The following is a 25,833-nucleotide window of genomic DNA, read 5'->3' as shown; positions in this document are numbered from 1 at the left end:
TTATGTGGATTGTTTCATTAAATCATTTAGGAAACATTTTTTTTTTAAATGCATTTGTTGAAGAAACTTTAAAAAAAAAAAATGTGTTATCATAGATATTTTATTTCATGGTTTATGCATACAAGCCTGTAGGATTTTTTTGTTTGTTTGTTAAATTCTGGGGGAAAAAATTCCACCAATCCCACAAAATTCATCAGCATAAATGTTTCAGGAATAATAATGAATTCACTTTACTCCAATATCTTTAGATAAAAATCTTACTTATTTGTTAAAAAGATAGCAGATATTGTTTTAGAATTGATGAAACCTAGCCAATTTACTATTTTAAAATGTATCTTCAATGACGATATCCATATTAATGCCTTCTTATTAGGATATTAGAATTACCGAAGGATCCTCAATTAAACATCTATGAAAAGTTTTGTTACATTTTGAAATGGATTTCAATATTTTATTTTTCTTATTTTAGGAACATTTAAGTGTGCTGGAGGAGAAGGTGGAGTAAATGCAGAAGATGGTGGACCAGGAACAGTCTATGTCCATCTGTTACCCATCAACCCAGCTGATCTGTCAAGCTTTGTCTCCAACAGGACTCTCTTTGTTGACAACCATGGCAGATCTCCCAAAGATTTGTTTAGAAACTTAACTGAATTTTACAGTAATTACTCCCTTGGCAGTGGTGTAGCATGGATCATACCATCAGATTACCCAGATTATGTGGTAGAGACAAAACTAGACACACAGATGATACTTGAAGAATTGCAAATATACAGATCAGCTTCAATAGCTATGGTTAAGCCTGATGATACAACATTTAAAGTGGATCTAAGTGTAGAAAATATTGATGGGGACAAAACTGGCCATGTACAAATAGGTTATAATCAGGCATTCTACATAGGGTCAGGACAACTGCCCAATCATCTTTCTGTGTATAGAGGAGGGGAAGTAACTCTGCAAGGAGAACTGAGAGTTGCAGGTGTTGATGTGATGATAGAGGGAAACATGAGAAATGTGGAAAACTTGACTGTGGTGGAAGGAGGTACACATTATTAATTAATCAGGATAACTGTTGAATCATTTTTTTTTTGTGGATATCAATTTTTGTTGATTGCTGAAAACTTGCATTTTCATGGATATTTGATTTCGGGGTTTTGCCAATCTCTGTATACAGAGCCTATTGAAAATATGTTATTCGTTAAACATTTAAATTCTTGGTTCAAATGTAAGCACGAAACCCACGAAAATTGGTATCCAACGAATAATTATGAATCCACAGTATATATTGTTCATAATGTGTTAAAAGTTGTTATTCATTTGCCATGTGGATTAATTGTGGATTGATAAAAACTAATGTTATCCTCTTGCCAAGCAGACTTTTGGGAGAAGATACAATTTTTTGTTAAGGGTGTAGATTTTGGCAAATGAAAGTCTTGATTAAACATCATTCAAGGTTTTATCTGAAATTAATTTCTATATGTATATACTCATATATATCTTCAACTTGGACTTTATTTTTTTCAAGAGGTTTCTTCTTGTAAATCAAATGTTTTATTTTTGATTTTCAAATTTAAGAGGATAAGTGAAATTTGAGATTATTCCATATTTTTTTTTTTTGTAAAAAGAAACCAAAAGTGTTATATATATGGTTTTTATTTTAAGAATTTTACTCTTAGTTAAGTATGTTCAAAGTGAGACAGACTTTGTAGCTTTATCATATGAATATTCAAAAACGCAACTTAACCAAGATGGCAAGAAGTATCTGAATGATATTTTGTACTATTAATATCATTTTAGGTACATTAAGAATCAATGAGATGACTGACACCTCCTACAACATTCAGGATGAAATCCAGTTTACAGCTATCAACATTCGTAACCTTGGTTCTATGTACATGAACAATGGCATGGATAAACACATCCTAACAGGGAACTATCTACAGGTGTATCCAGGTGGACTGCTGAATGCCAAGAACTTGCAGATCAATGCTGAAAGTGTTATTGTTGATGTTCTGGGAGAGGTCAGAGCTGATTATAATGGCTATTGCACAGGAGGTAGGAGTCTGAAAATTTGCAGTTTCTTTTTTCTACAATTATTAGAAGTTTTTAAGGCTTCTTGCATGAGGTGTGCTCTTTAATGTTTATTCTGATTGATTGATATGATTATCTTTATATGAAAGTAACTTGAGTTGTCTGCCTGACAATTGTAACTCCTACAAAACACCTTGATGAATATTGATAAAACTTGACACAGATGTGCAACACTGCAGGAATATTATCCCAATTCTACATGTCAAAGAGGAGATAACCCAACTTGCCTACTTCAAAATTGCCATGTTCCCTAAATAACTAGACAAATATCTATAAAACTTTAAACAGTTGTCAAACACTACTCAGGATACGCTTACAGGAAAGAAATTGGCTTAACATGCTGAAGGGGAGATAATTAAAAAAAGGCCGGGGGACCCATAAAGATACAAGACATTCACCTGCTCATTCAATTTGAAACAAGTTCTATATTTAAATGCTTCAGGTCCTGGAGAAGGATTTACTGTGGCTCACAGTGATGGTGTATATGGTACAGGGGGGAGTTATGGCGGAGAAGGAGGCACAGAGGATCCAAGTCATGACCCACCCCTACCATCAGGACAGTTTAATAGACCTAACAATTTTGGCAGTAATGGAGGACAAGGCAGCTATAATGATCATGAGTATACAGGTTAGTAATTTATAAATGTATTATTGTGGAGATCTTTATTACTTTTTTTTTTAAATTTAGAAATCAGTATATTTAAGTTTAGGCTGTAAACTAAGATCATTCATGGATCTTTTGGTCCATAAAAACATGCATAGACTGATTAAACAATATCAATGTTTTACTACATTATTTGCTATTGAGAATGAAGTAAGAAAACAGTGCTATTTCTTGAAGAGGGGGCCACTATCAATTGGCGGATTTTCTAGCATTAATTTTCCAAACTCTATACTGTTATTTCTCTTATTGTTATACAATACTACTCTTTTGTTCAAAGTAAAACTTTGAATTACCTGGAAATGTTGACTGCTATTGTGCAACATGATTATAACCCCAACATAGAAATTTAGGATCTGCCAGATACCTTGTTTGCTGAAATTTAAGTTTTTTTTAGGTAAAGTTGAAACTTATTTCCAGTTACCAATACTTTCATTTAAGAATGCAGATATTCTTGGCATGGCAATAAATGGATTCTTGTTGCCAATAATTCGGGATTGGGAACCCTGGAATTGATTGCAGTCATAGTTTGTAGTGCAATTAGAGTTATTCATAAAGACCATAAAACTAATTATGTATTTTACAGGTGGTTGTGGAGCAGGTATTATTTACTTTAACATCACCAAGGAGACTAAAGTAGATGGAATTGTCAGTGCTAATGGACAGGATGGAGCTCACACTAGTTATGCTGGTGGTGGAACAGGAGGCAGTCTTCTTATAGAAACGGTTTTGTTTGATGGTACCGGTTCTGTAGAGGTAAGTTTAGGTATAATGGAAAAATAAATTAAAAAAAAACTTAATTAGTTAAAAATGAAATCTCTTTGTTTCAGCACTATTTCTTTTCTAAAAACTGTACTGAAATGCTTTTAGTACATGTAGTGTAAAATTATAGCATGTTCATGAAACCAGAAACACTTTTGTATCTCAAAAGTTATGGATTAGATTCAAGAAATTACTATAGATATATTTTTCTTCGTTTTATTTTTAGATAACTGGAGGTTCAGGCAGGAATGGTGGATCAGGGGGTCGTCTTTCTATTATATACAGTTCATACGCCTACATTGGAGACCTTAAGTCACTAGGAGGCGCTGGAGATGGTGGGGAGACAGGAGCTGCTGGAACAGTATACCTCAGAAACACAGGAACATCACCAGAAACTAAACTACAAGTCTATAACCAGGAAGGAAAGGGTGTATGTATTGATTGTACAACATCCTTACCTATAAATAGGCTTTTTGTTGGTAGCATAATTTTCCAGAAAATTTCAATGATTTTTATGCCCCACCTACGATAGTGGGTAGTTTTTGATGAAGCTGAAGTCCAATCAACTTGAATCTTATTACACATGTTCCCCATGATATGATCTTTCTAATTTTAATGCCAAATTATAGTTTTGACCCCAATTTCATGGTCCACTGAACATAGAAATTGATAGTGCAAAGTTCAGGTTAAAGTTTTTGGTCAAGGTAGTTTTTGATGAAGTTAAAGTTACATCAACTTGAAACTTAGTACACATGTTCCCTATGATATGATCTTTCTAATTTTAATTCCAAATTAAAGTTTTGACCTCAATTTCACGGTCCACTGAACATAGAAAATGATAGTGGGAGTGGGGCATCCGTGTACTATGGACACATTCTTGTTAAACTTTTTTATAAATATCCTGTGATGATTTGTTTATATCATAGTTCAAAAACTTCTCAAAGCAGGATTGATAACATTTTATCTTTGTGAAACAGTAAGACTCAGATGTAAATAAATAATGACCACATAAAATTCTAAAATTGCATGATAGTAAATATTAGAACAATTGAGTGTAGTTATACCCCCGCTTTAAAAAAGGGGGGGTATACTGTTTTACCTCTGTCTGTCAGTCCGTCCGTCCGTCCATCAGTCTGTCCGTCCGTCAGTCAGTCAGTCCGTCCCATGAAACTTTCGTCACATTTTTCTCAGGAACTACACATCCACCCTTTCTGTAATTTGGTATCAACATTTATATATGTCATCCATACCGTGTGATGCGCTTTCAGATTCATCACTTGACAACTTCCTGTTTACCGAACACTTGTCTGATTTTACACATGATAGCCAAGTTGAAAATTTTCCTCACATTTTTCTCAGGAACTACAATACAAGGATTTCTGAAATTTGGTTTCAGGATTTATATAAGTCAGCTATACGGTGTGATGCCTTTTCAGATTCATCAATCGACAACTTCCTGTTTACCGAACACTTGTATGATTTTATAGCTATAAATACGTTACCATCATAAATTCTGAGTGTAACCCCAATTGCGTCATAGGTCAGATGGAAAATCCCAACTAAAAATAAACGTACTCTCACTGGTCCGGACATATACCCCTGTTTGCCCATATTCTTCCATTCAATTTCCATCTGCGACATCGGTCACACGTGCACATCAAGTTTTACAGATTCAACAGAGAAGTGTTTAGTTTTTTGAATAGCTTAATTGCTTTTCATATATATTGTGTATTTTATTGGAAATATATTCCCTTGTTTTGTTTAAATTTCTAAACAAATTATTTGTGTTTTTGACTAAAGTAAAATTTATTATGGACTTTAATTTGAATAGTCCGTATGTAAGTATTCCTGGTTCGGACTATCTCTTAGATGGGTCACTACCTTTAAGTCCCCCCCAAACTACCAGTACATTGACCGGAGTTTCGACAACGGTGTCTGGTAATGCTACCTATCCGACCCTTTCACAAGGTTCGGCCATGCATTTTGGGGGGGTACCTACGTCAACTTCGGTGACTCATACTTTATCTAGGTCTGTTAATTCAGCGGGTACTATTAGTTCTGTCCCAGGTACAGCTATGGGCTTGAACTTGCCAGGTTCTAGACCCCCATTATCCTATTGTGGGTATATGCTTCCCAACACGGGCACACAACCTTTACCCTCATGGTCTCAGCCACCTTGGCCACAGTCTTACCCTTATGGTGGGTTTATGCCAAACCAACCTGGTTTTTGGCCTTATAGGGACAATTTCTATGGTCCCCCTTCTGGGGTAGCTACTGCACCACCTTTAGCTCCTGCTCTACCCGTAGCAGTATCTTTGACTTCTGCAGTAGCTCCTTCTACCACCGTACCTGACTCTCAAGCTTCTAGTTCTTCTCATGGTACTCAGGTTTCTGATCATGCATCACCTTTGGATGGTTTACAGAAGTTACTTTTAGACTTTGGTGAGTCTTTCAAGGCTGAATTTAGTACTCTATCCAGTCGTATGACTCTACTGGAAAATAGAGTTTCTTCTCATCAACCTTCTCCAGCTAAGTCTGTAGAATGTGATGAGAGGGAGGATGACGAGCTTTCTGTTTCCCCTGGGAGTCATGAAAGGGCTTTCCTCACTGATGAGGATGTTGAAAGTTCTTCTTCTCCCAAGGTATCGAAGACGGCCCCTGAGCCTTCTTCTAAGTCAGCTCAACAACCTCCCACCAAGGAGACTGAGGATCCTCCTTCCTTGAAGGATCTAAGGGATAAGGTGTATACCTTGATGAGGGATGAAGCACATATCCCTTTTCTCTCTCCTTCCAAGCCGAAGAAACCTTCTTCAACTTTTGAAGCTTCCTGTGGTATTTCTCAGGATACTGTGACTTCTCACAATTCTTTTCCTGAATCTGGCCATATGACTTTTGCTTTACAATTTATTAATGAAGGTATCGCTAATTCTGCTAGTGAAAAGGTTGCTAATAACAATATCTCAGATCTGATCAGGTTAAGTACAAGGATTTTGATATCTTTGATTCTTCACTGGGTAGACTTGTTCCCAGTTGTGACAAATCTATGTCATCTTTATTGGGAAAAAAGCCAGTAGATGGTCTTCGTCTCACTCAACCTGTTTGGTCAAAGACTGAGAATCTCCTTCGTAGTGCTTCTCAAGTTCTTGGCACAGCCGAACATTTTCTAGCTGCAACCGGACATTTGCTTAACAGCGAAGATTCGGTTGTTCCAGCAGAAGTACGATCCTTCTTACTTCAACTGGATAAAGCTTTAGGTTCATCTCAGTTGCTTTTAATGGGTTCTATTGCTAATTGCACCCTATCTAAAAGAGCAGAGTTTCTTGAAAACATTTCTATCGCTGAGCCTTTGAAAGATTCTTTACTGAAATCTCCACTCTCTGACAAGATGTTTGGTTTACCCTTACAGCGGGTTCAAGAGGAACTCAGCAAAAACCCTCCTCCAGTCAAAGTTAGTGTACAAGTTACTAATGGCAAGAGGTCGGTTAATGCTACATCTAGTTCTAATAGTACTTCTGCTTCAGGTGGTCCTCCTTCTTCTGCTAAGAAAAGGAAGAATAACTACGGCAAACCGCAGAACAAACCCAATAACTCAGGAAAAAGCTCAGGTAAGCCTTCTGGTGGTTTTAAGGGTTCCAAGAAACCTGGGTCTAGTACCTAGGTTCTTGCCCCCTCGTACGTTATTGACAGCTTCCCCAGTGGAAAATTTACAACAAGTTCCTCAAAAATCAATACCAGTAGGGGGGAGGTTAAGTTTTTTCCTAAATCAGTGGAAGAAAATTACCTCAGACTGTTATGTGCTGTCAATAATTCGAGGGGGATTAACACTTCAGTTCAAGAACCCACCTCCTCTATCTGCAGTTCCAATAAGTTTGTCTCATACACAAGACCCAGTCAAGTGTCAACTTCTATCAGTAGAAGTGGACACTATGTTACAAAAAGCTGCAATAGAGGAGGTGTCGATCTTAACTCTGTCTCCGGGATTTTATTCCCGTCTTTTTCTGGTTCCAAAGAAGACTGGAGGAATGAGGCCAGTCATAGACCTATCTATTCTGAACAAATTTCTTATTGTTCCCCACTTCAAAATGGAAACAAACAGATCCATCAGGGCTTCAATCCTTCCAGGAATGTGGACTACTTCTCTGGATCTTTCAGACGCGTATTTCCACATTCCCATTTCCAAAACTTACAGGAAATACCTTCGCTTCGTTTGGAACAACAAAGTTTTCCAGTTCAAGGCTCTCCCTTTTGGCCTGTCTACAGCCCCTTTGGCTTTTACCAAAATCATGCAGGCAGCTATAGCTCACCTACATTCCCTGTCTATTCAGATTCATTCCTATCTGGACGATTCCCTTCTCAAGGAATTTTGCCCAATCAAATTGAGGGTTCAGACAGACTTGGTCATCAATTGTTTTCTGTCCCTAGGCTTCCTTATCTCTTGGAAAAAGTCAGAGATAATTCCGTCTCAAGACTTTGTTTTCCTGGGAGAACATTTCCTAACCAGTGTAGGCCTAGTCCTCCCACCAGAGGAGAAATTTACAAAACTATGTCAGAAAATACATTTATTCCTGACGGTTCAATCAGTCACAGCACGTCAATTCTTGCAACTTCTGGGTCTATTGAACTCTCTGGCAGATGTAATTCCATTGGGACGACTTCACATTCGTCCGCTTCAGTTTTATCTGCACAAGTTATGGATTGCAGCTTCACAAGAATGGGAACATTGATTCCAATCACTCAGCCTTTATTTCCACACCTTCAATGGTGGTTAGTACGGGAAAATGTAATGAGGGGCCTATGTCTGTCCCCTCAAGTTCCCAGTCTAACATTATTCACAGATGCCTCCACCCTCGGTTGGGGAGCATATCTGGAGGGGCTTACAATCTCGGGAGTCTGGAGTCCAGATCTTTTGGAAGAGCATATCAATGTATTGGAAATGAAAGCAGTTCTGTTTGCACTGAATCATTTCCAAATGTCTCTAAAGAATCAGTCTGTTATTCTGGCCACGGACAACACAACAGTTGTAGCTTATCTCAAGAATCAGGGAGGAACTCATTCACCTTCTCTTTATCAGATAGCCAGAGACATTCTCCTTCTGTGTTTTCAACTCCAGGTTCATCTAGTGGTGAGACATATTGCGGGGCACCTCAATATTCTAGCCGACACTCTATCCAGATCCCTTGCTCCAGTAAACACGGAGTGGGAACTACTTCAAGTAGTTTTCAAAGCTGTGACTCTTCATTGGGGGTCACCTCAGATAGATCTGTTTGCGACCAGTCTCAATCACAAACTTCTAACATTTGTGTCTCCGGTTCCAGATCCAAAATCTTTTGCGGTAGACGCAATGAGCCTATCTTGGAAAGGAATGTTCGGGTACGCCTTCCCTCCTTTCAGGTTTCTCTCCCCAGTACTTCAGAAAATAGCAGGGGAAAATTGCAAGATCATAGTTATTGCTCCAGCATGGCCAAAACAGTCTTGGTTTCCAGACCTTCTGCGCCTATCATGTGCTTGTCCTCTAGTTCTACCTCTGAGACCAGACCTTCTGTCTCAAATCAAGGGCAAGGTTCTTTATCAAAATCCAGAAAAACTTCATCTACACGCCTGGCTTCTCTCAGGGTTAGCCTCAGAAAGAGAGGTTTTTCTGAAGGAGCAACCAAGCATCTCACAAAGTCTGTCAGAGACTCCACTAGCATTGTCTATGATGCAAAATGGTCAATCTTCTCAGATTGGTGTAGTGAGCGGGAAATTGATCCTTTCCAAGTCACTGTACAACAATTAGCAGACTTTCTAGTTTTTCTTTTTGAATCCAAAGGATTATGTCCCTCTACTATTAAGGGATATAGATCAGCTATCTCAAGAACTATTCATATTTCTGGTGGCCCAGATTTTGGAATCAATGAGCATATTTCTCTTTTGGTTCGTAGTTTTAGTCTTGAAAGACCAAGACAAAAAACTTTAGTTCCTAAGTGGGACCTTGGACTAGTTTTATCCTTTTTAAAACTTCCTCCTTTTGAACCAGCAGAAACAATAGATTTAAGGTTTCTTTCCTATAAATGCTGTTTTCTTTTAGCTTTGGCTTCTGGACGGAGAAGGAGTGAAATCCATGCCTTCTCTATTTCTGATGCTTGTCTTCGATTTAACAGGGATAAATCTTCTGTTACTCTTTTAACGGATCCTGCTTTTTTGGCAAAGAATCAGATTCCAGATAAGGGTGCAGAACCAGTTGTGATTCCTGCACTCCCTAGCGATTCTATTTCTGTACTTTTATGTCCAGTAAGAATCCTATCTATTTATCTGGAAAGAACGTGTAGTTTACGTTCTGTTTCTAACTCAAGACTCTTTATTCCTATTAAAAAAGGAATCTCAGATCTTTCTGTTAAAACTATTTCTACTTGGATATGCAAATGCATATCTTTAGCTTATGGTTCTTCTAAGGCAGAACTTTTAAATAGTTTTAATGTTAAAGCTCATGATGTTAGGGGTATCTCTACATCCTGGGCTCTGTTTAACAGTGCATCTTTAGAAGAGGTACTGTCTGCAGGTTTCTGGAGAAATGAGAACTCTTTTATATCTCACTACCTCCAATCTATGGCTACTTTTGCCGAAAGTTTATACTCTCTTGGACCTATAGTTTCAGCACAAAGATTGAACTTTCCTCCTGTTTCTTCTGTTACAGGGGATTCAGCTTTACGTTAGATTCTGTCACTCAGAATTTATGATGGTAACGTATTTATAGCTATAAAATATTCAAATTTTAAAGTAAATTTGGATTTTATTAGATAAATACTTACCATCATAAATTATAGGTCCCACCCACCTCCCCTTCATCCCCTTTCCTTATGTTTCTGTCTTGAGGAAATTGAATGGAAGAATATGGGCAAACAGGGGTATATGTCCGGACCAGTGAGAGTACGTTTATTTTTAGTTGGGATTTTCCATCTGACCTATGACGCAATTGGGGTTACACTCAGAATTTATGATGGTAAGTATTTATCTAATAAAATCCAAATTTACTTTAAAATTTGAATATTTTACACATGATAGCCAAGTTGAAAATTTTCGTCACATTTTTCTCAGGAACTACAATACAAGGATTTCTGAAATTTGGTTTCAGGATTTATATAAGTCAGCTATACCGTGTGATGCGTTTTCAGATTCATCACTCGACAACTTCCTGTTTACCGAACACTTGCATATTTTTACACTATTAATATTATCCACTTGCGGCGGGGGTATCATCAGTGAGCAGTAGCTCGCAGTTTCACTTGTTTATTTTATATTAATTAGAAAAGGAATATTGCTTTTCTTCTTTTTGTGTTATTACAGGTATAAAAAAATAACATCCAAAATCAAAAATAGGATAGCAAACATATAGTTCTTTTCATCCCAATTTTCATACAAACACCCACTATAAAAGGCAAACTCTCTATTGAAAAAAAACTACAAAGCAAGCACAAGATAGCAGTGTAAATATAGAAATTTTCAAAGTATACTGCTATATAATTTTAGAATAGAAAAACCAGAATAACGATCCCTGATGTAACAACAGAAGAACATGAACTTGACACATTAGATCTGGGTACATACGCTAACGTAGGAATGATGGCCATAGACTCCGGTGGTCTACCATCCAATGGTAACAGAAAACTCACATTGTCTAAAGTAGAGGGAGATAATACAGCTGGGGTACATGTAGAGTCAGGAATGTGGCTAAATATAGATTTTGGTTCTACAGCTATTTTGACGTTTGATGTGTCCTTGTATGAGGTATAGTATTGGTATAAGATATATTTTTTTATATTCAAATACAGAATGTTATTGTTAATTCAGAAGTTCGTGTGACACTATGAATTGTCACCAAGTGAAATCATATACATTTACTCACCAATTTGAATTTTTACTTGAAGTAATACAAAACATTTCAATGTTTCATGAAATTTGATGCTTATCAGTGCAATTTTTTCACAAAAGTTTATATTATAAAACTGTAACTGAATTTGTATGCATAAATTTATGGTTTTGAATTTTAACATTTTAGAAAAGAAACAAAGTTTAGGTTATACACATGGCTTACAACTATCAGCCAAATTAGGTATGATAGTGATGTGACATGTTTTCACTTTTGTAAATTTATTTGTTCTTTCCATCAGGATGGCACAGTGAACCTCCCATTTGATACCTATCTGCGAGACTGCCGTATATCCTTGTATGGAGGTACAGTCCAAGGTCTGAAGAAAATGAACATTTCATTAGATGGGGCATTCTATGTCTATCCTAAAGAGAAGGAAAATGAAAATGATGTAATGGAACCTAATGTATTTGAGTTAGATAGTATAGCCATATTGGATGGTGGATTGTTTGAGTATTTTGGTGAAGCTGTCAATGATAACAAATTAGATATCACACTGAATGGAAGTCTGAGTATCAATGGAGGAGGTGAATTCAGGGCCAACAATATGTACCTAGAAGGTATTATTTGTTTATATGATAATACAAGAATTTTACCAAAAGCAATAATGGGTTTGTTCTAACTTATGAAGAATTTATGGAAGAATTGCCTGCCTGGCATGGTTCCTCTGACCTTGACCTCATCTGCATGGTTCATTGGTCAATGTTTAGTTTTCTTGGTTAATGTTAAGTTTATGTGACAGTTGTAATAAAGCTTTATATTTAGGACTATCAACATAATATCTATGATTAGTTAAGAAGGCGAGACATTTCAGTGTGTGCACTCTTGTTTTAAGGAAATTTTGCGGTTTTTGGTTATTATCTTGAATATAATTATAGATAGAGATAAACTGTGAGCAGCAATAATGTTCAGCAAAGTAAGATTTACAAATAAGTCTACATGACCAAAATTGTCAGTTGACCCCTTAAGGAATTATTGCCCTTTATAGTCAATTTTACCATTTTTCTTAAATTTTTAACCGGATTTTTGTGACAAAAATGTCGGTTATTGATTTGGGGATGTACGGCGGGCGGCCGGCCGGGCGGGCAGGCGGGCGGGCGGGCGGGCGGCAATCAAATGTTGTCCGTGCATTAACTCATGAACCGTTCAATCAAAGCTTTTAAAATTTTAATATGTTGTTACTGATAACTAAATGAAGGTCAAGTTCAATAATGGCGATTTTGACTTTTACCGTTCAGGAGTTATGGTTCTTGAAAGATTGAAAAATGAAGTTTCCAGTCGTGTCCGTGCATTTACGCATGAACTGTTCTACTAAAGCTTCCCAAATTTTAATATGTTGTTACTGATGACAAAATGGAGGTCATGTTTAATAATGACGATTTTGACTTTTACCGTTCAGGAGTTATGGTTCTTGAAAGATTGAAAAATGGAGTTTCCAGTTGTGTCCGTGCATTTACGCATGGACTGTTCTACCAAAGCTTCCCAAATTTTAATATGTTGTTACTTATGACAAAATAGAGGTCAAGTTCAATAAAGACGATTTTGACTTTTACCGTTCAGGAGTTATGGTTCTTGAAAGATTGAAAAATGGTGTTTCCAGTCGTGTCCATGCATTTTCTCATGAACCATTCAACCAAAGCTTTTGAAATTTTTATATGTTGTTACTGATGACAAAATGGAGGTCAAGTTTAATAATAACGATTTTGACTTTTACCGTTCAGGAGTTATGGTTCTTGAAAGATTGAAAAATGGAGTTTCCAGTCGTGTCCGTGCATTTACCCATGAACTGTTCTACCAAAGCTTCCCAAATTTTAATATGTTGTTACTGATGACAAAATAGAGGTCAAGTTCAATAAAGACGATTTTGACTTTTACCGTTCAGGAGTTATGGTTCTTGAAAGATTGAAAAATGGTGTTTCCAGTCGTGTCCGTGCATTTTCTCATGAACCATTCAACCAAAGCTTTTGAAATTTTAATATGTTGTTACTGATGGCAAAATAGAGGTCAAGTTCAATAATGATGATTTTTACTTTTACCGTTCAGGAGTTATGGTTCTTGAAAGATTGTAAAATGGCGTTTCCATTCACGTTGTTGCATTTACTCATGAACCATTCAATCTAAGCTTTTCAAATTTGTTACTGATGACAAAATGGAGGTCAAATTTGATGTTGACAATTTTCACTTTCACCATTCATCAGTAATGGTTCTTGTGATATTGCCAGGACACAAATAAATATTAATAAATCCGGTTTGCTGTCGTTGTGACAGCCTCTTGTTGTAATCTTTTACAAAAATCTTCTCCTCTGAAACTGCTGGGTCAAATTTAACCAAACTTAACCACAATCATCATTGGGGTATCTAGTTCAAAGAATGTGTCGGATGACCCGGCCAGCCAACTAAGATGGCCCCCATGGCTAAAAATAGAACATAGGGGTAAAATGTAGAATTTGGCTTATTACTCTGAAACCAAAGCATTTAGAGCAAATCTGACATGGGTATCATTGTTTATCAAGTCAAAATATATCTGCCCTGAAACTTTCAGATGAATAGGACAACCGGTTTTTGGGTTGCTACACCTGAATTGGTAATTTTAAGGAAATTTTGCGGCTTTTGGTTATTATCTTGAATATTATTATAGATAGATTTAAACTTAAAACAGCAATTATGTTCAGCAAAGTAAGATCTACAAATAAGTCAGCATGAGCAAAATGGTCAATTGACCCCTTAAGGAGTTATTGCCCTTTATAGTCAATTTTAACAATTTTCATAGATTTTGTAAATTTTGGTAAAGGAGTAGGTTCAGTAAGACCCCATTTTGGCCCCAAAATATATCAGTTTTGAAAAATTGTGAAAATGTAATCCTTTAGCTATTTATTGGAAAGTAGAATGCTTCTGCTACACAAATATGGTCTGTTTTTGACAATACAATGCACATATATCGGGTACTAATATCATTAAGTCGTGCTAAATTACTAAAATCTTCACAATTTTAGCATTTTGGATAAATTTTAGACGGTTTTCATCTCAAATGAAAGTGGCCGGATTCGTGTTCATTCATAATATTGAAATGTAAGTTGTATTTAATGATAATACATGACACATATAAAGGTTGAGGATGAACTTTCATTTTTGACAAAAACCATCTGAAAAGTGACGATTTTTTGCATATTTGATAGATTTTTCATATTTTTGCTTGAATCGGAGGGTTTTTAATGACTTAATCAGCTAAAATCTTTCACATATACTAATTGAATCAATTGAAATAGACACTTTTAAAAGTGTTTAAAAAGTGTCCAAAATCTTTCGTTAGATGAACCTGAAATTTGAGGCCAAAATCGGCCCTTACCGAACCTACTCCTTTTTACAAAATGTATTTCTCTCTAACTGCTGGGCTACATGCATTATAGATAGATATATTGTTAACAGCAAAAGTGTTCAGTAAAGTTATATCTACAAACACATCACCATCACCAAAACACAATTTTGTCATGAATGCATCTGTGTCCTTTGTTTGATATGCACATAGACTAAGGTGAGCGACACAGGCTCTTTAGAGCCTCTAGTTAAGTTTTCAACATAAAAAATAATTAAAGATGTTTTTACAATCATCTATAATACTAAAATTACGAGGTCCAATTTGTCAGCCGTCATCACGTAAAAACGATGAATCAAAGAATTCAACTTTATATATAACTAATATAGTACAATGGTGTTGATTAAAAATTACACCACTCTAGGCCCGTTTGTTTTCCACGTAATTAATATTGCCAATAATTAAGAAGTTCCGGATCGAATCCGACACCGATACCAATAGTATATTCACCTGTTAAATTGGACCCCTGCTGTTGTTTCAATCTTATCTACTCAATTGTGACAAAGTATCAATCAGCGGGTGGCCAGTTAATTCACCTGTTACCTATTACCTTATCTGTACATTCCGCATCTGACAGGCGCACCACCAAACAGTGTATTTAGAATTTTGCTGTATACTGTTGAGTAAAAAATACTCCATTCCAGGCCCTTTTGTTTTCCAAATTATTAATATTACCAATAATTGATAGGTTCCAGGTCGACGGGTTCAAAAAGAAAGATTTTGAAAGCAGAGAAAACTGTGCACCTTATACATGTTATAATTGGCCTGACTTTATCAGATGACAATACCAATACTAAAATAAGGCATACGCATAGTTATATATCAGTCACGGACCCGCGATATCACGGGTGTGTTCTAGTAATGTAATAAATTTAGAAGAAATTTTAATGCATAATATTGAATCACAATGCAAACACTATTAACTTACGTTGACAATTTTAGGATGTCTACAGAACATATATTTATCTTTATAGCTGGCAACATTACCATTGATTCAGAGGGTCTAATGACTGGTCTAGGACGGGGTTGGGAAGCAGGTAAAGGGGAGGCACCAGGTACTGTACACTCAGAGGGAGGAGCCGGAGCTTCTCATGGTGGACACGGGGGATCAGGAGGAGGGGGATCATATGCATCACTAGCCTATGGTAATGTTCGCATGCCAACAGCCTATGGAAGTGGAGGACCAGAGAGTTTGTCTGATGAAGGAGAAGGTGGTGGTATTATATATCTAAAGGCTTTACAGAACATGGAGATTGATGGAGATATTAATGTAGATGGTAATAGCTCTAGAGCTGGTGGAGGATCAGGAGGGAGTATTGTACTGGAAGCTGCTCATTTTACAGGTATTTTATTGTATGGTAATAAAAAAAAAATATTGGAAAACTTACCCATTGTTTTAGAAGGTTTCAGGGCCTCATAAAAAGTCAAATATGATAGTTCTGGAGAAGATTTTTTTCCTCTTTTCTTCTAGACATAATGGCTAGATAATGTTTAATTGAACTTGCCAAAATAAGATTCTGCTTTAAAATTTCCACATTTAATCATGTATATAATTTGAGCATTTGATATAATAATTCTTTTACAATGGTTTTATTTTTGCAATTCTTATGGTTAATTCTAAATGACTATGGGTAATTGTAAATTTTTCCTAGCTATGTACATGGTTATCTGTATATTTTTACAGGAACTGGTACAATATCATCTAGGGGTGGTGATTCTGCCTGTGTAGATCATTGTAATAGTTGTAATGAGAAGCTAAGATGTACAGAATGTGAACCAGGATGGTTCCTTGTCAGTGGCAACTGTGTGGACTCTTGTCAGAATACAGTCAATCAATGCTGTTACAAATATGACACGACATTAACTTGTAACTTCAACGACACTAACAACTGCTACAGAGGATATTGTGAAAGGGAAACAAGTGCTACACCTTTGGTAAACTATTTATGCTAGAAATGTACTTTATTTCAACTAATTGTTTAAGATTGACTAAAAGACAATTGCTTTTGTAAGTGCAAATAGTTCAGGAGAGTGGACAAAATGGGGTGTTCAAGATGCAAACAAGAATGAATGTGCCACTCATTACCCTTTATTTATCACTACTTACTCAGTCATGGTCCAACTTAGAAATTTTTGCATAGTTTACATGTTAAAGTTTGTTAAAGGTGACCTTCTTAGCCTTAGGATAAGTCTAAGATATCAGGGTTGCATTTGATTTAGCATTTGCATATCTTATTTCCATTAAGATTATTTGTCCAAACACAATTATAAAACTAGCATTCATTATTTTATGCAAAATTTTCCTCACAAAATATTTACAATAGCATTAATTATATCTCACATTTTTACCAGTTAGATTGGGGTGCTCATTTTCGCCGAGGACACAATTTCGCCGTTTAAGGATTTTGAGGTGTAAAAACTTCAAAGGATGGCTGAAATGGAAGAAATGTACCCGTAAATTATATTTTTATAACAAATATAATATTTTTTTAAACTGAGACAAAATTGCGGCTCCTACCGAAAATGACCGAAAAACGAACAACGATTTTCGGACAATTTCCTGAATAAAAACACGATTTCAAAGAAGTATTTCTAAGTAAATATGTGACTGAAAGCCTTAATTTTGAATTCTTTATACCTTTGAAATGTCTGCTATTCATCTATAATGCAATTGATTTGATAAAAAGCTGCGGTTATTTGGTTTTAAATAGATGTGTAAAAACGGCGAATATGTGTCCCCCATTGACAAAACATCCGGAAATTTCAAACACCCTTTAATCTAACTTTTTAGATGATTTTCTTAAAACAAACTGGTTTTCAAGCTTAAGTATATTTTGCATTTGAAGATATCTTCATATAGAAATATCAGTATACTTCAAAAACATTTAGACCTGAACATAAACTGTAGAAAACATGGAAAGATGTGGCGAAAATGAGCACCCCACTCTATAAGTTATTTGCAATAATAAATGCATGTGTTAATATTGGAAATTTACATTAACTCATTATATGTCATTTAGACTGTTGGAGGTGGTGGAGGAGGAGGCAGGATAGCAGTCTATGCTACTGATTCCAACACATACAGAGGTTCCTATCCCACTCAAGGTGGGAACAGTTTCATGGAAAAAGGAGGCTCTGGTACTGTATTTGTACAAGCACCAGATTCAACCAGTGGTGTTACTGAAACCTCTATCTATGTCAGTAACAATGGTTATACTCCAGACAATGATTTTATTGGTGACAAAGAAAATGATACCAGTAGAACTTACATTGTAACCACAGATACAGACACAAGCAGTTCTCTGACATTCGATCATTTATATATTAATGAGGGAGGTCATTTGGCCTTCAGAAACACTTCTAATAACCCTCCAGGAGTTACCATTGGTTATCTTCATGGTGACAAGACAGGCATGCTCCATGTGACCAAAGAACAACCAATCACAGTAGAAGACAATGAGACACCATTCCCTACTTCATTCAGGATTTATGAGGAAGCAGAATTTAACATGCCACAAAGTAAGACTTATACAGCATTACTTATACAATGTGATAAACAAGGTCCATTCACCAGTACTATAATTATATATAAGCCATTGAAAAATATATGTACCAATAACATCTGAAGTCACAGAAAAAAAACTCAGATTTGTAAGTACAAGGGCAATAATTCTGTCATAGTTATGTCAACCATAAGTATTAAAATGCAAACTACATCCTTTTCCAGCTACATACATACCCAAAAAAAAACATGTTGATATTTGCATAATTAACAAAACTTTTCTAAACAACTGCAGAATTTCAGAAAGAAATTATAGAAGGATCATAGTGTAAAAATTAGATGGTGTATTTTTGGTACTTTATTTTGCATTTGAATAAAACAATAAATATTGGTTTTATTTGTAGTTGTATCTCTAAGTGGTTTATCCTACAAGACAATACATATAGATGGAGTATTAACAGGAGCCAATCAGTTAACTGTTGGACAAGGTGTAGATTTTGTTATAGGGGAAAAGGTAAGACAGATATGTATGCCTTTCATGAATGAATACATTTCAAATATATCAAGTTTAAAAAAAATGCTGCAAAATTTTATCATTTTATGTTTTTTAAAATGCCATTTTCCATAAAAAGTGTAAGATATTAGTTATCTTGTTTTGAACATTTTTTTTTAAATTTAAATAGTTGAGGTTTCAAACATATTGAGGACAAGTTATTTTGGGCATACTCAACCACAAGTGAAAATGTATGATAAAACTCATATGATAATGGTTTCAAACTTTAATCTCCCATCAACATGTACACATACATTAACATTTTAGTGTTGTTGACTGTGATGCATTTATTTAGACCATACATTTAATTTTTCAATTATCTTTTTTTTAGAGTCATTCAGTTGGAGAATCAGATAGACAGTTCACATTTGATACATTAGAAATTCAGGCTGATGGTATTGTCTCCTCAATGTATGTGGAGGAGTTTACACCGTCTCTTATCCTAACACTCAATACATATTTAAGGATACATGCTGGTGGAAAAATCCAGGTAGGTGTAAACTAATTTTATTTATAATATTGCCAAAGATAGAGGCTGATGCAAAAATTTAGGTAAGATATATTGATAGGTTGATTATTTTGTGAAGTTAACAGGCTGGTGGGAAAATTACTACAATTAAATGTTATTGCTTTCTTAAGCTTTTACTAAGCCAAAAATTTAGCATTATTCTAAATATATAGTTTCCAATTTTTACTGTTTTCATGATTAATCAAAAGCATGACATTTTATATACACTTATTTGAACGAGACCAGATTTGACAGAACATGAAGAAAGTTAAGGTTTGTAAATATACAAACATGTCTTGGATTATTTTCAGGCACCTTATGTGGACATCACTGCAAAGAGAGTTCAGATTGATGTAGCAGGGAAAATCAATACTACAGGACAGGCACCATCATCTTTACAATATCAGGATGCACAACAAAAACCTGATGGAGGTCAGTTTAGAATTATTATTTACTTCTTACTTTACAGTAAAAAGTGTGTATAATACTCACTTAATTTTATTTATTGCTAGTTATAGTGAAAAAAGAAGAACTTTGATGATACATAGCTTTTGCTCCTTATGTAAAATATATATCTCTACATTTCATTTGTCCATGTAAGAATTATTGAGATAATTTATAATGTGTCATTGCAACACATCCCTCCCCCTTTATTTAAGAAGGGTGGTAATTGTACATGTGACATTAATGTCAGTTATGTTGTCCTCAGTTTAATTCAAACATCTGTTAATATAACCGAACAATTTTTTTCCCTGTACAGTTAATTAGAATTGATTGTGTTTCAGATTTTTGTTTTTTCATTCTAAACCTTTGATCAATTAAAACCTCACTTTGAAATATATTTGTTATTTAAGCAGTTTTAATTTTGTAATTGACATTTGTTAGGTGGCTCTGGTGGAGGAAATGGTGGGTCAGGAGGTCAAGGACGATTCCAGTCTATAGTTGGAGTTCCCCCAACCTATGGTAATCTGTATACTCCCAAGGAATATGGTGGTAATGGTGGTGATGGAGGTGGAGCCAGCACTGCGGCTGATTATCAATGTAGTCCACACGGAACATATACAGGAGGAAGTGGAGGAGGAGTTGTGGTTCTTACCATCACTGATGATTTGTCACTAGATGGAGAAATAAATGCTGAAGGAACATCAGGACAATCTGTTAGAGCTGGAGGTGGTGCTGGTGGCAGTATTTTTATACATGCTACAACTGTATCAGGAACTGGTTCCCTGTCTGTTAAAGGAGGGGATATCAGTGGTAATACTACCTGTATGGGAGGAGGAGGTTCTGGGGGCAGGATAGCCATTCATTACACAATGTATTCCTACACTGGAGAGTTGAAAGGTTACGGGGGTACAGGATATGAATGTGGAGCTGCTGGTACTGTTTTGTTTAGAGATATGTCTACATCATCAGACACCCTTCAGGTCGACAATAATAATGTATGTTCACCCCTCAGTCAAAATATTGACTTTGACAAACTAACAGATGTTGGTCGCAGAAAGTACAGTTGCAAGACTTGGTTGTATGACAAAGATGACTGTGACCTGTCTTCAGGTTGTTCTCATAGCTTTGCTGAAGTAGTCATGAATGGCCTTGGTCATATAGCTGTTCACCGACAATCAACTGATATCCACCAACAAGACATCACTGTCTATAAAACATCTGGTGATAGAAGTGGTACTTTCCATGTTGGCAATCTACAGGAGTTAACAGCAGACCTACCTGCTGATAGTCCAGAGTTACAGTTTGGTCTGATAATCTACACTGGAGGTCTAATGGGTACAGCCCAGACATTTGTTGTCAATGATATAACCCTAGAGTTAGAAGGAACAGTTAGTGGTATGGAAAATCTTATCATTGGACCCGGTGGAAAGTTCCTGCTTAAGTAAGAATATTTATGGACATATATTATAAGGTTTCTGAATATTTATGAATACAGTTTGGATTCAATATTTTGATGCCATGACATATATGGAGTAATCACACCACAAATAGACCTAATTTGCTTAAGGTTCTTTCTTTGATTTTCTACTTTAAACCTTTAATTTGTCACCTTGTAAGAATATGAAAGAATAAAGAGATATGGGCATAGATCAATGAGACAATAACTGGACTACATAAAAAAACAGAAGACCTGTAGAATACTAGTTCCATTGCTGACTATTTTCTTTAAAGTTAATTGAAATTCTAAAAATAACCTATTTTGATATGACCTAATTAAAACTCTTACTTAGTAAGTAAGATCAGTTCAATTTTATATAACTACCTCATTTATATTACATTCTTCTCGAACAACAAATCTAGCAAGTAAATTGTGTGTTAAAAAAAAAGCAAGTAAATTGTGTTTGTTAATTAATTTGAATTGGTATCCTGTTGACTGATGGAATCATTGGAGGTAACAAGAAATATCAAATTGACTAGACTTAGAAATTCTGTATATTTTCATTTCAGACCATACGGAAATGATTCTTCTGCAGTTCTGACAACAGACTTTAGTTTTACTAAGGTCACAGTTCAAGGGGGTGGTACCTTGGAGATAGATAGTGCTGGTAACAGTATGAAGTTGATTGGGACAGAGTTGTTAATAGAAAGTGGTGGAGTTCTAATTGCTGACTTTGTTGATATTGAAGTCATGACCCTCACTGTAGATGAATCAGCAAAGATCCAAGCAAATGGGAAGGTATAAAAAAAAACTTGATACTTTAATGAACATTTTATAAATTTGACAATGTTTTTGGTACTAAATATTTATAATTATTTTGTCTGGATTTCTGTCGTTCCAGTTAGTACGTAATGTTGATTTATTTTTCATGACTACACTTTATGTCAATTTTGTTATCACTTCAATCTTTTTCACTGTAGGGGTATATATCTTTTTAACTTTTTTAAAACAGATTTCTTTGTATTTGTATATGCATGTTTGAATACTCTTTTTAAACAATTGAAACTGTTTGCACACACTTTTACAGACATTACTGATTGTATATGAATTTTCTAAGTAAATACATTTTCAAGCTTTTGTTATAGATAGGTTTCACTGTGTGTGTATCATTTTATATTCTTTAAGCAGGTTTTTCTATATGATAACTTTGACAGGTTTTAGTGTATAAATATTTTTTTAACAGGCTGGATCAAAGGGCAAAGACATTGGTTACACCACAGACGGGTCAGGAGCAGGGCATGGAGGTATGGGTGGAAAGGGAGACATATCTTATGCTGGTGGTTACTTCTATGGGGATGTCAAGTCACCAAGACATTTTGGAAGTAACTCAGAATCAGGGGATTATACAGCATATGGAGGAGGAGTTATCAGTATCACTGCTAGTACTTCTGCAGTAATAAATGGTAAATAAAAAACATTGAACCTACCTAAATTTAAACCCCTGATGTTTGATATATAAAAAATGCATTAGAAAGATACATTGACTAATTAAAGTGTGATTTGATAATTAGTACTTTAATGAGTTTGTATTTGTACTATATTAAAATCTTTCAGTAAACTGAGCCAAAGTTAAGTGAAGAAATGATGATTTCATTTTAATATTTTTTTATAATTTATAAAGGTATAATCAGCTGTAATGGAGATGATGGAGACCAAGGGACAGGAGGTGCCAGTGGGGGAAGTATTAAACTAACAACAGGTGCTTTCTCTGGTAGTGGCAAACTACAAGTTGATGGAGGAAAAGGTAGGGATCATAGGATCTGGCTGATGTTCATTAGACAATAATTTCATCAAATACTAGTAGAAATAACCAACATACCAAAAAGAGAAGAAATTTTATTGCTGTTCTTCATCTGTTTTAGTCTGTATTGTAGTTTAACTTTAGGAATTAATTTAGTAAGATGTTCTTATTGAGATTTTTTTTTAACTTATTGTATAATTGAAAGCAGTTCGTAGAATATGTATCAGGTTGTGATACAGTCAAATCTGAATAAACATCCATATCTTACAAATCACTCTATTTAGGACACAAAAACAAATTGAAATTTATTGCTTTTGATCATACAAAATTTATGAAAATTAATTAGATTAACTGAATAATATTTTCTAGGTACCAGTAGTACAGGAGGTGGCGCTGGAGGTCGTTCAGCTGTATATTGCACATCCTCAGGTTTCACAGGTGAAACCACTGCCTATGGGGGACAATCTTCAGCAGGTTATGGAGGTGCTGGTACAGTGTATATGGTAACAGGAACAAGAACTAAAATCATTGTTGACAACCAAGAGGCTCATGATGTAGGAGTAAGTAATAGAAATATCTGACAGAAGGAAATTGATTGAATACATAAATGCTTTCAGAGTCTGAGTAGCGGAAAACAATTGAGCTAGCTGTTTTATTGTAAAAACAACACAAATTAATGACTATATTGATTAATACATATAATATATAGATTATTTTTTTTAATTTCAAGGTAGAATTGAAAAAAAATATATGTTAAGTTTGGTTTATGAAATATAAAAGTTTGATCTTGATTTGTAGGACTATTCACCAGACCTTGAAGTAGACACAATTAAAGCCAATGAGAGCAGTAGAACTTGGATAACATTTACTGACAGTAATTCAATACAGGTGGATCAGTTACAGCTACTGAATGGTGCTCACTTGGCACTAGAACCAAGTGCTGACAGCAGTACTGTCAACTCTCTGTTAGCCCTTAGTTTCTCTGGGAATGATGACTTTGTAAAGGAACCAAGTAAAATTGGAACTTTACTTGTTGGAGCAAACCGTGAAATAACGATCAGACAAGTATCGTTATATTTCCCTGCACATGCCAAAGTTTATGAAAATGGAATACTGACATTACCATCCACAGTCAAGTGGTTTAGCACTGTAAACTATATTGATGGAACCCTTGGAGGTTTGCAGGACCTGACCTTGTTTAAAACTAATCTGACTTTATCAAAGACTAGCCAAACACATACAACTACTGCTACGTACTCCATGCAGAACTTAAACGTGAAGCAGAACAGTACACTCTACTTGGTAGATGCAGATGTGGAATACAATATGGAAGTGTATAAACTGTTGATTGGTGCCTCAGGGGAGATAATTGCCAAAAAACTGACAGTTACAGCTACAGAAGTTGAAACTGAGGAAGGAGGAATTATAAATCTTGATCACCGTGGTGATGCTGGGAATGGCGGAAATGGTAGTTATACGGAATACATTATCATTTTTTTTGTAAAATGAAATTAAGATGAACAAAATGCATCAAAATTTATTATATGGATAACATTTGGCTCTGTCTAAAGACCTGAAAACTTTACCTTTGGTTTACTGTAGCATAACAGTGGAAGGTTCATACTATTGATCAATTTAACATATGCATACAAGTAGTAGATACTATAAATTCAGAAATTATTGCATGCATTTCTTATTGCCATTTTATCATTTTGGACTAAAATGTGATTCAAGCTTTTTGATGCTGAGAAAAACTTGTTTAACTCATATAAAAAGTTTCAAAATGCGAGTTTAAATTATTGTGATTAAAACCCTGTCACATTTTTCACATCAATAATAAAGACATCGCAATAATTTCTAAATTTACAGTAAGCTGAAGGAAGCAGTTTATTCTCAATATACAATTTATAAGTATATATCAGACTTAAAGTTCCATTTAATATCCAAGGAATATAAGAACAGTACATACAAAGGTTAATTAAAGTTTAATGAATGTTGGTTAACTTTACAGATTACTCTGGAGCTGGCCATGGAGGGGAAGGAGGTATCATAGGAACCAACATGAGTCTAGTTGATGCCTTTGATCATTTCACACAACCAACCTTACATGGTAAAGGTGGTCAGTCTACAGCTGGTGGTGGCGTACTCAAAATAACGGCTACAACACTCACTCATAAAGGAGAGTTAAATGCCAGGTATGTCATTAAAATATATACATTTCTTTACGGCTCTATGTTTTATATATATATATAATGGCCTTTCTATATTTAAATGAGATGGTGGTATTACCCATTGAATTCCTTTCTGCAAGAATGATTTAAGCAGTCAGTATATAGGGAAGATTTGAGATGTGTTTGACCAATCTGACGCTCGTTACAAGATAGTAAGGACTATACTAGGCAGAGGCGTAGCATCCTAATTTATATTGGTACGGCAGAAAATCATGATGGGTCGCGAAGCGACACATCCCGCCTCGTAGAGCCGGCTATGCGGCAAGGGGTTCGGGGGCCGCTAAAGGCCCCCGAGAAAATTTTAATAAATAGAGCAAAATCCTGCATTCTGACAACCTCCAGACACTTAAATTTGGTTCTCTAAAACCCTAGTTTTATGGGCAACAATTTAAATATGACTCTTTTTTTTAAATCAAAATATAAAAATTTATGATAGAAAGTGCAACTTGAATCCTGCATTCTGACAATCTCCTGACACTTAAATTTAGTTCCTAAAAAACTTGTTTTATGTGCAATTATATTACTCTCTTGTGTTAAAATCAATTTCAAAATATAGAAAACAGAAT

At 35.3% G+C, this 25,833-nt stretch overlaps 4 protein-coding genes across 4 annotated transcripts in view; all 4 read left to right on the top strand.

Moving 5' to 3' along the window:
- Nucleotides 1-1,053, top strand: part of LOC139489686 (uncharacterized) — a 56,675-nt gene extending 55,622 nt beyond the window's left edge. The window contains exon 51 of the mRNA XM_071276400.1: nucleotides 470-1,053. Within this exon, the coding sequence (XP_071132501.1) occupies nucleotides 470-1,053 (584 nt within the window). The remainder of the gene's footprint in view (nucleotides 1-469) is intronic.
- Nucleotides 1,054-1,798: 745 nt separating this feature from the next.
- LOC139515751 (uncharacterized PE-PGRS family protein PE_PGRS10-like) lies at nucleotides 1,799-16,965 on the top strand. The gene is made up of 8 exons (XM_071305434.1): nucleotides 1,799-2,052; nucleotides 2,531-2,716; nucleotides 3,336-3,505; nucleotides 3,738-3,941; nucleotides 11,018-11,275; nucleotides 11,659-11,977; nucleotides 15,765-16,133; nucleotides 16,475-16,965. The coding sequence occupies exons 1-8, from the start codon at nucleotides 1,815-1,817 to the stop codon at nucleotides 16,741-16,743; spliced, it is 2,013 nt and encodes a 670-aa protein (XP_071161535.1). The 5' UTR covers nucleotides 1,799-1,814; the 3' UTR covers nucleotides 16,744-16,965.
- Nucleotides 16,845-25,089, top strand: LOC139489620 (uncharacterized). The gene is made up of 12 exons (XM_071276270.1): nucleotides 16,845-16,862; nucleotides 17,811-18,309; nucleotides 18,697-18,806; nucleotides 19,177-19,335; nucleotides 19,665-19,785; nucleotides 20,239-21,238; nucleotides 21,805-22,033; nucleotides 22,479-22,698; nucleotides 22,917-23,039; nucleotides 23,406-23,596; nucleotides 23,835-24,536; nucleotides 25,048-25,089. Exons 1-12 carry the CDS (start codon nucleotides 16,845-16,847, stop codon nucleotides 25,087-25,089), a joined length of 3,414 nt encoding a protein of 1,137 aa, XP_071132371.1.
- LOC139515742 (uncharacterized) overlaps nucleotides 25,053-25,833 on the top strand; it is a 79,614-nt gene continuing 78,833 nt past the window's right edge. Inside the window, exon 1 of the mRNA XM_071305423.1 lies at nucleotides 25,053-25,231. Coding sequence (XP_071161524.1) covers nucleotides 25,098-25,231 — 134 coding nt within the window. The 5' untranslated portion in view covers nucleotides 25,053-25,097. The remainder of the gene's footprint in view (nucleotides 25,232-25,833) is intronic.

Source organism: Mytilus edulis, chromosome 1, assembly GCF_963676685.1.
Source record: "Mytilus edulis chromosome 1, xbMytEdul2.2, whole genome shotgun sequence".
NCBI lineage: Eukaryota > Metazoa > Mollusca > Bivalvia > Mytilida > Mytilidae > Mytilus > Mytilus edulis.
The sequence above is the reverse complement of the archived record's forward strand: the minus strand, read 5'-3'. Positions and strand labels throughout refer to the sequence as shown.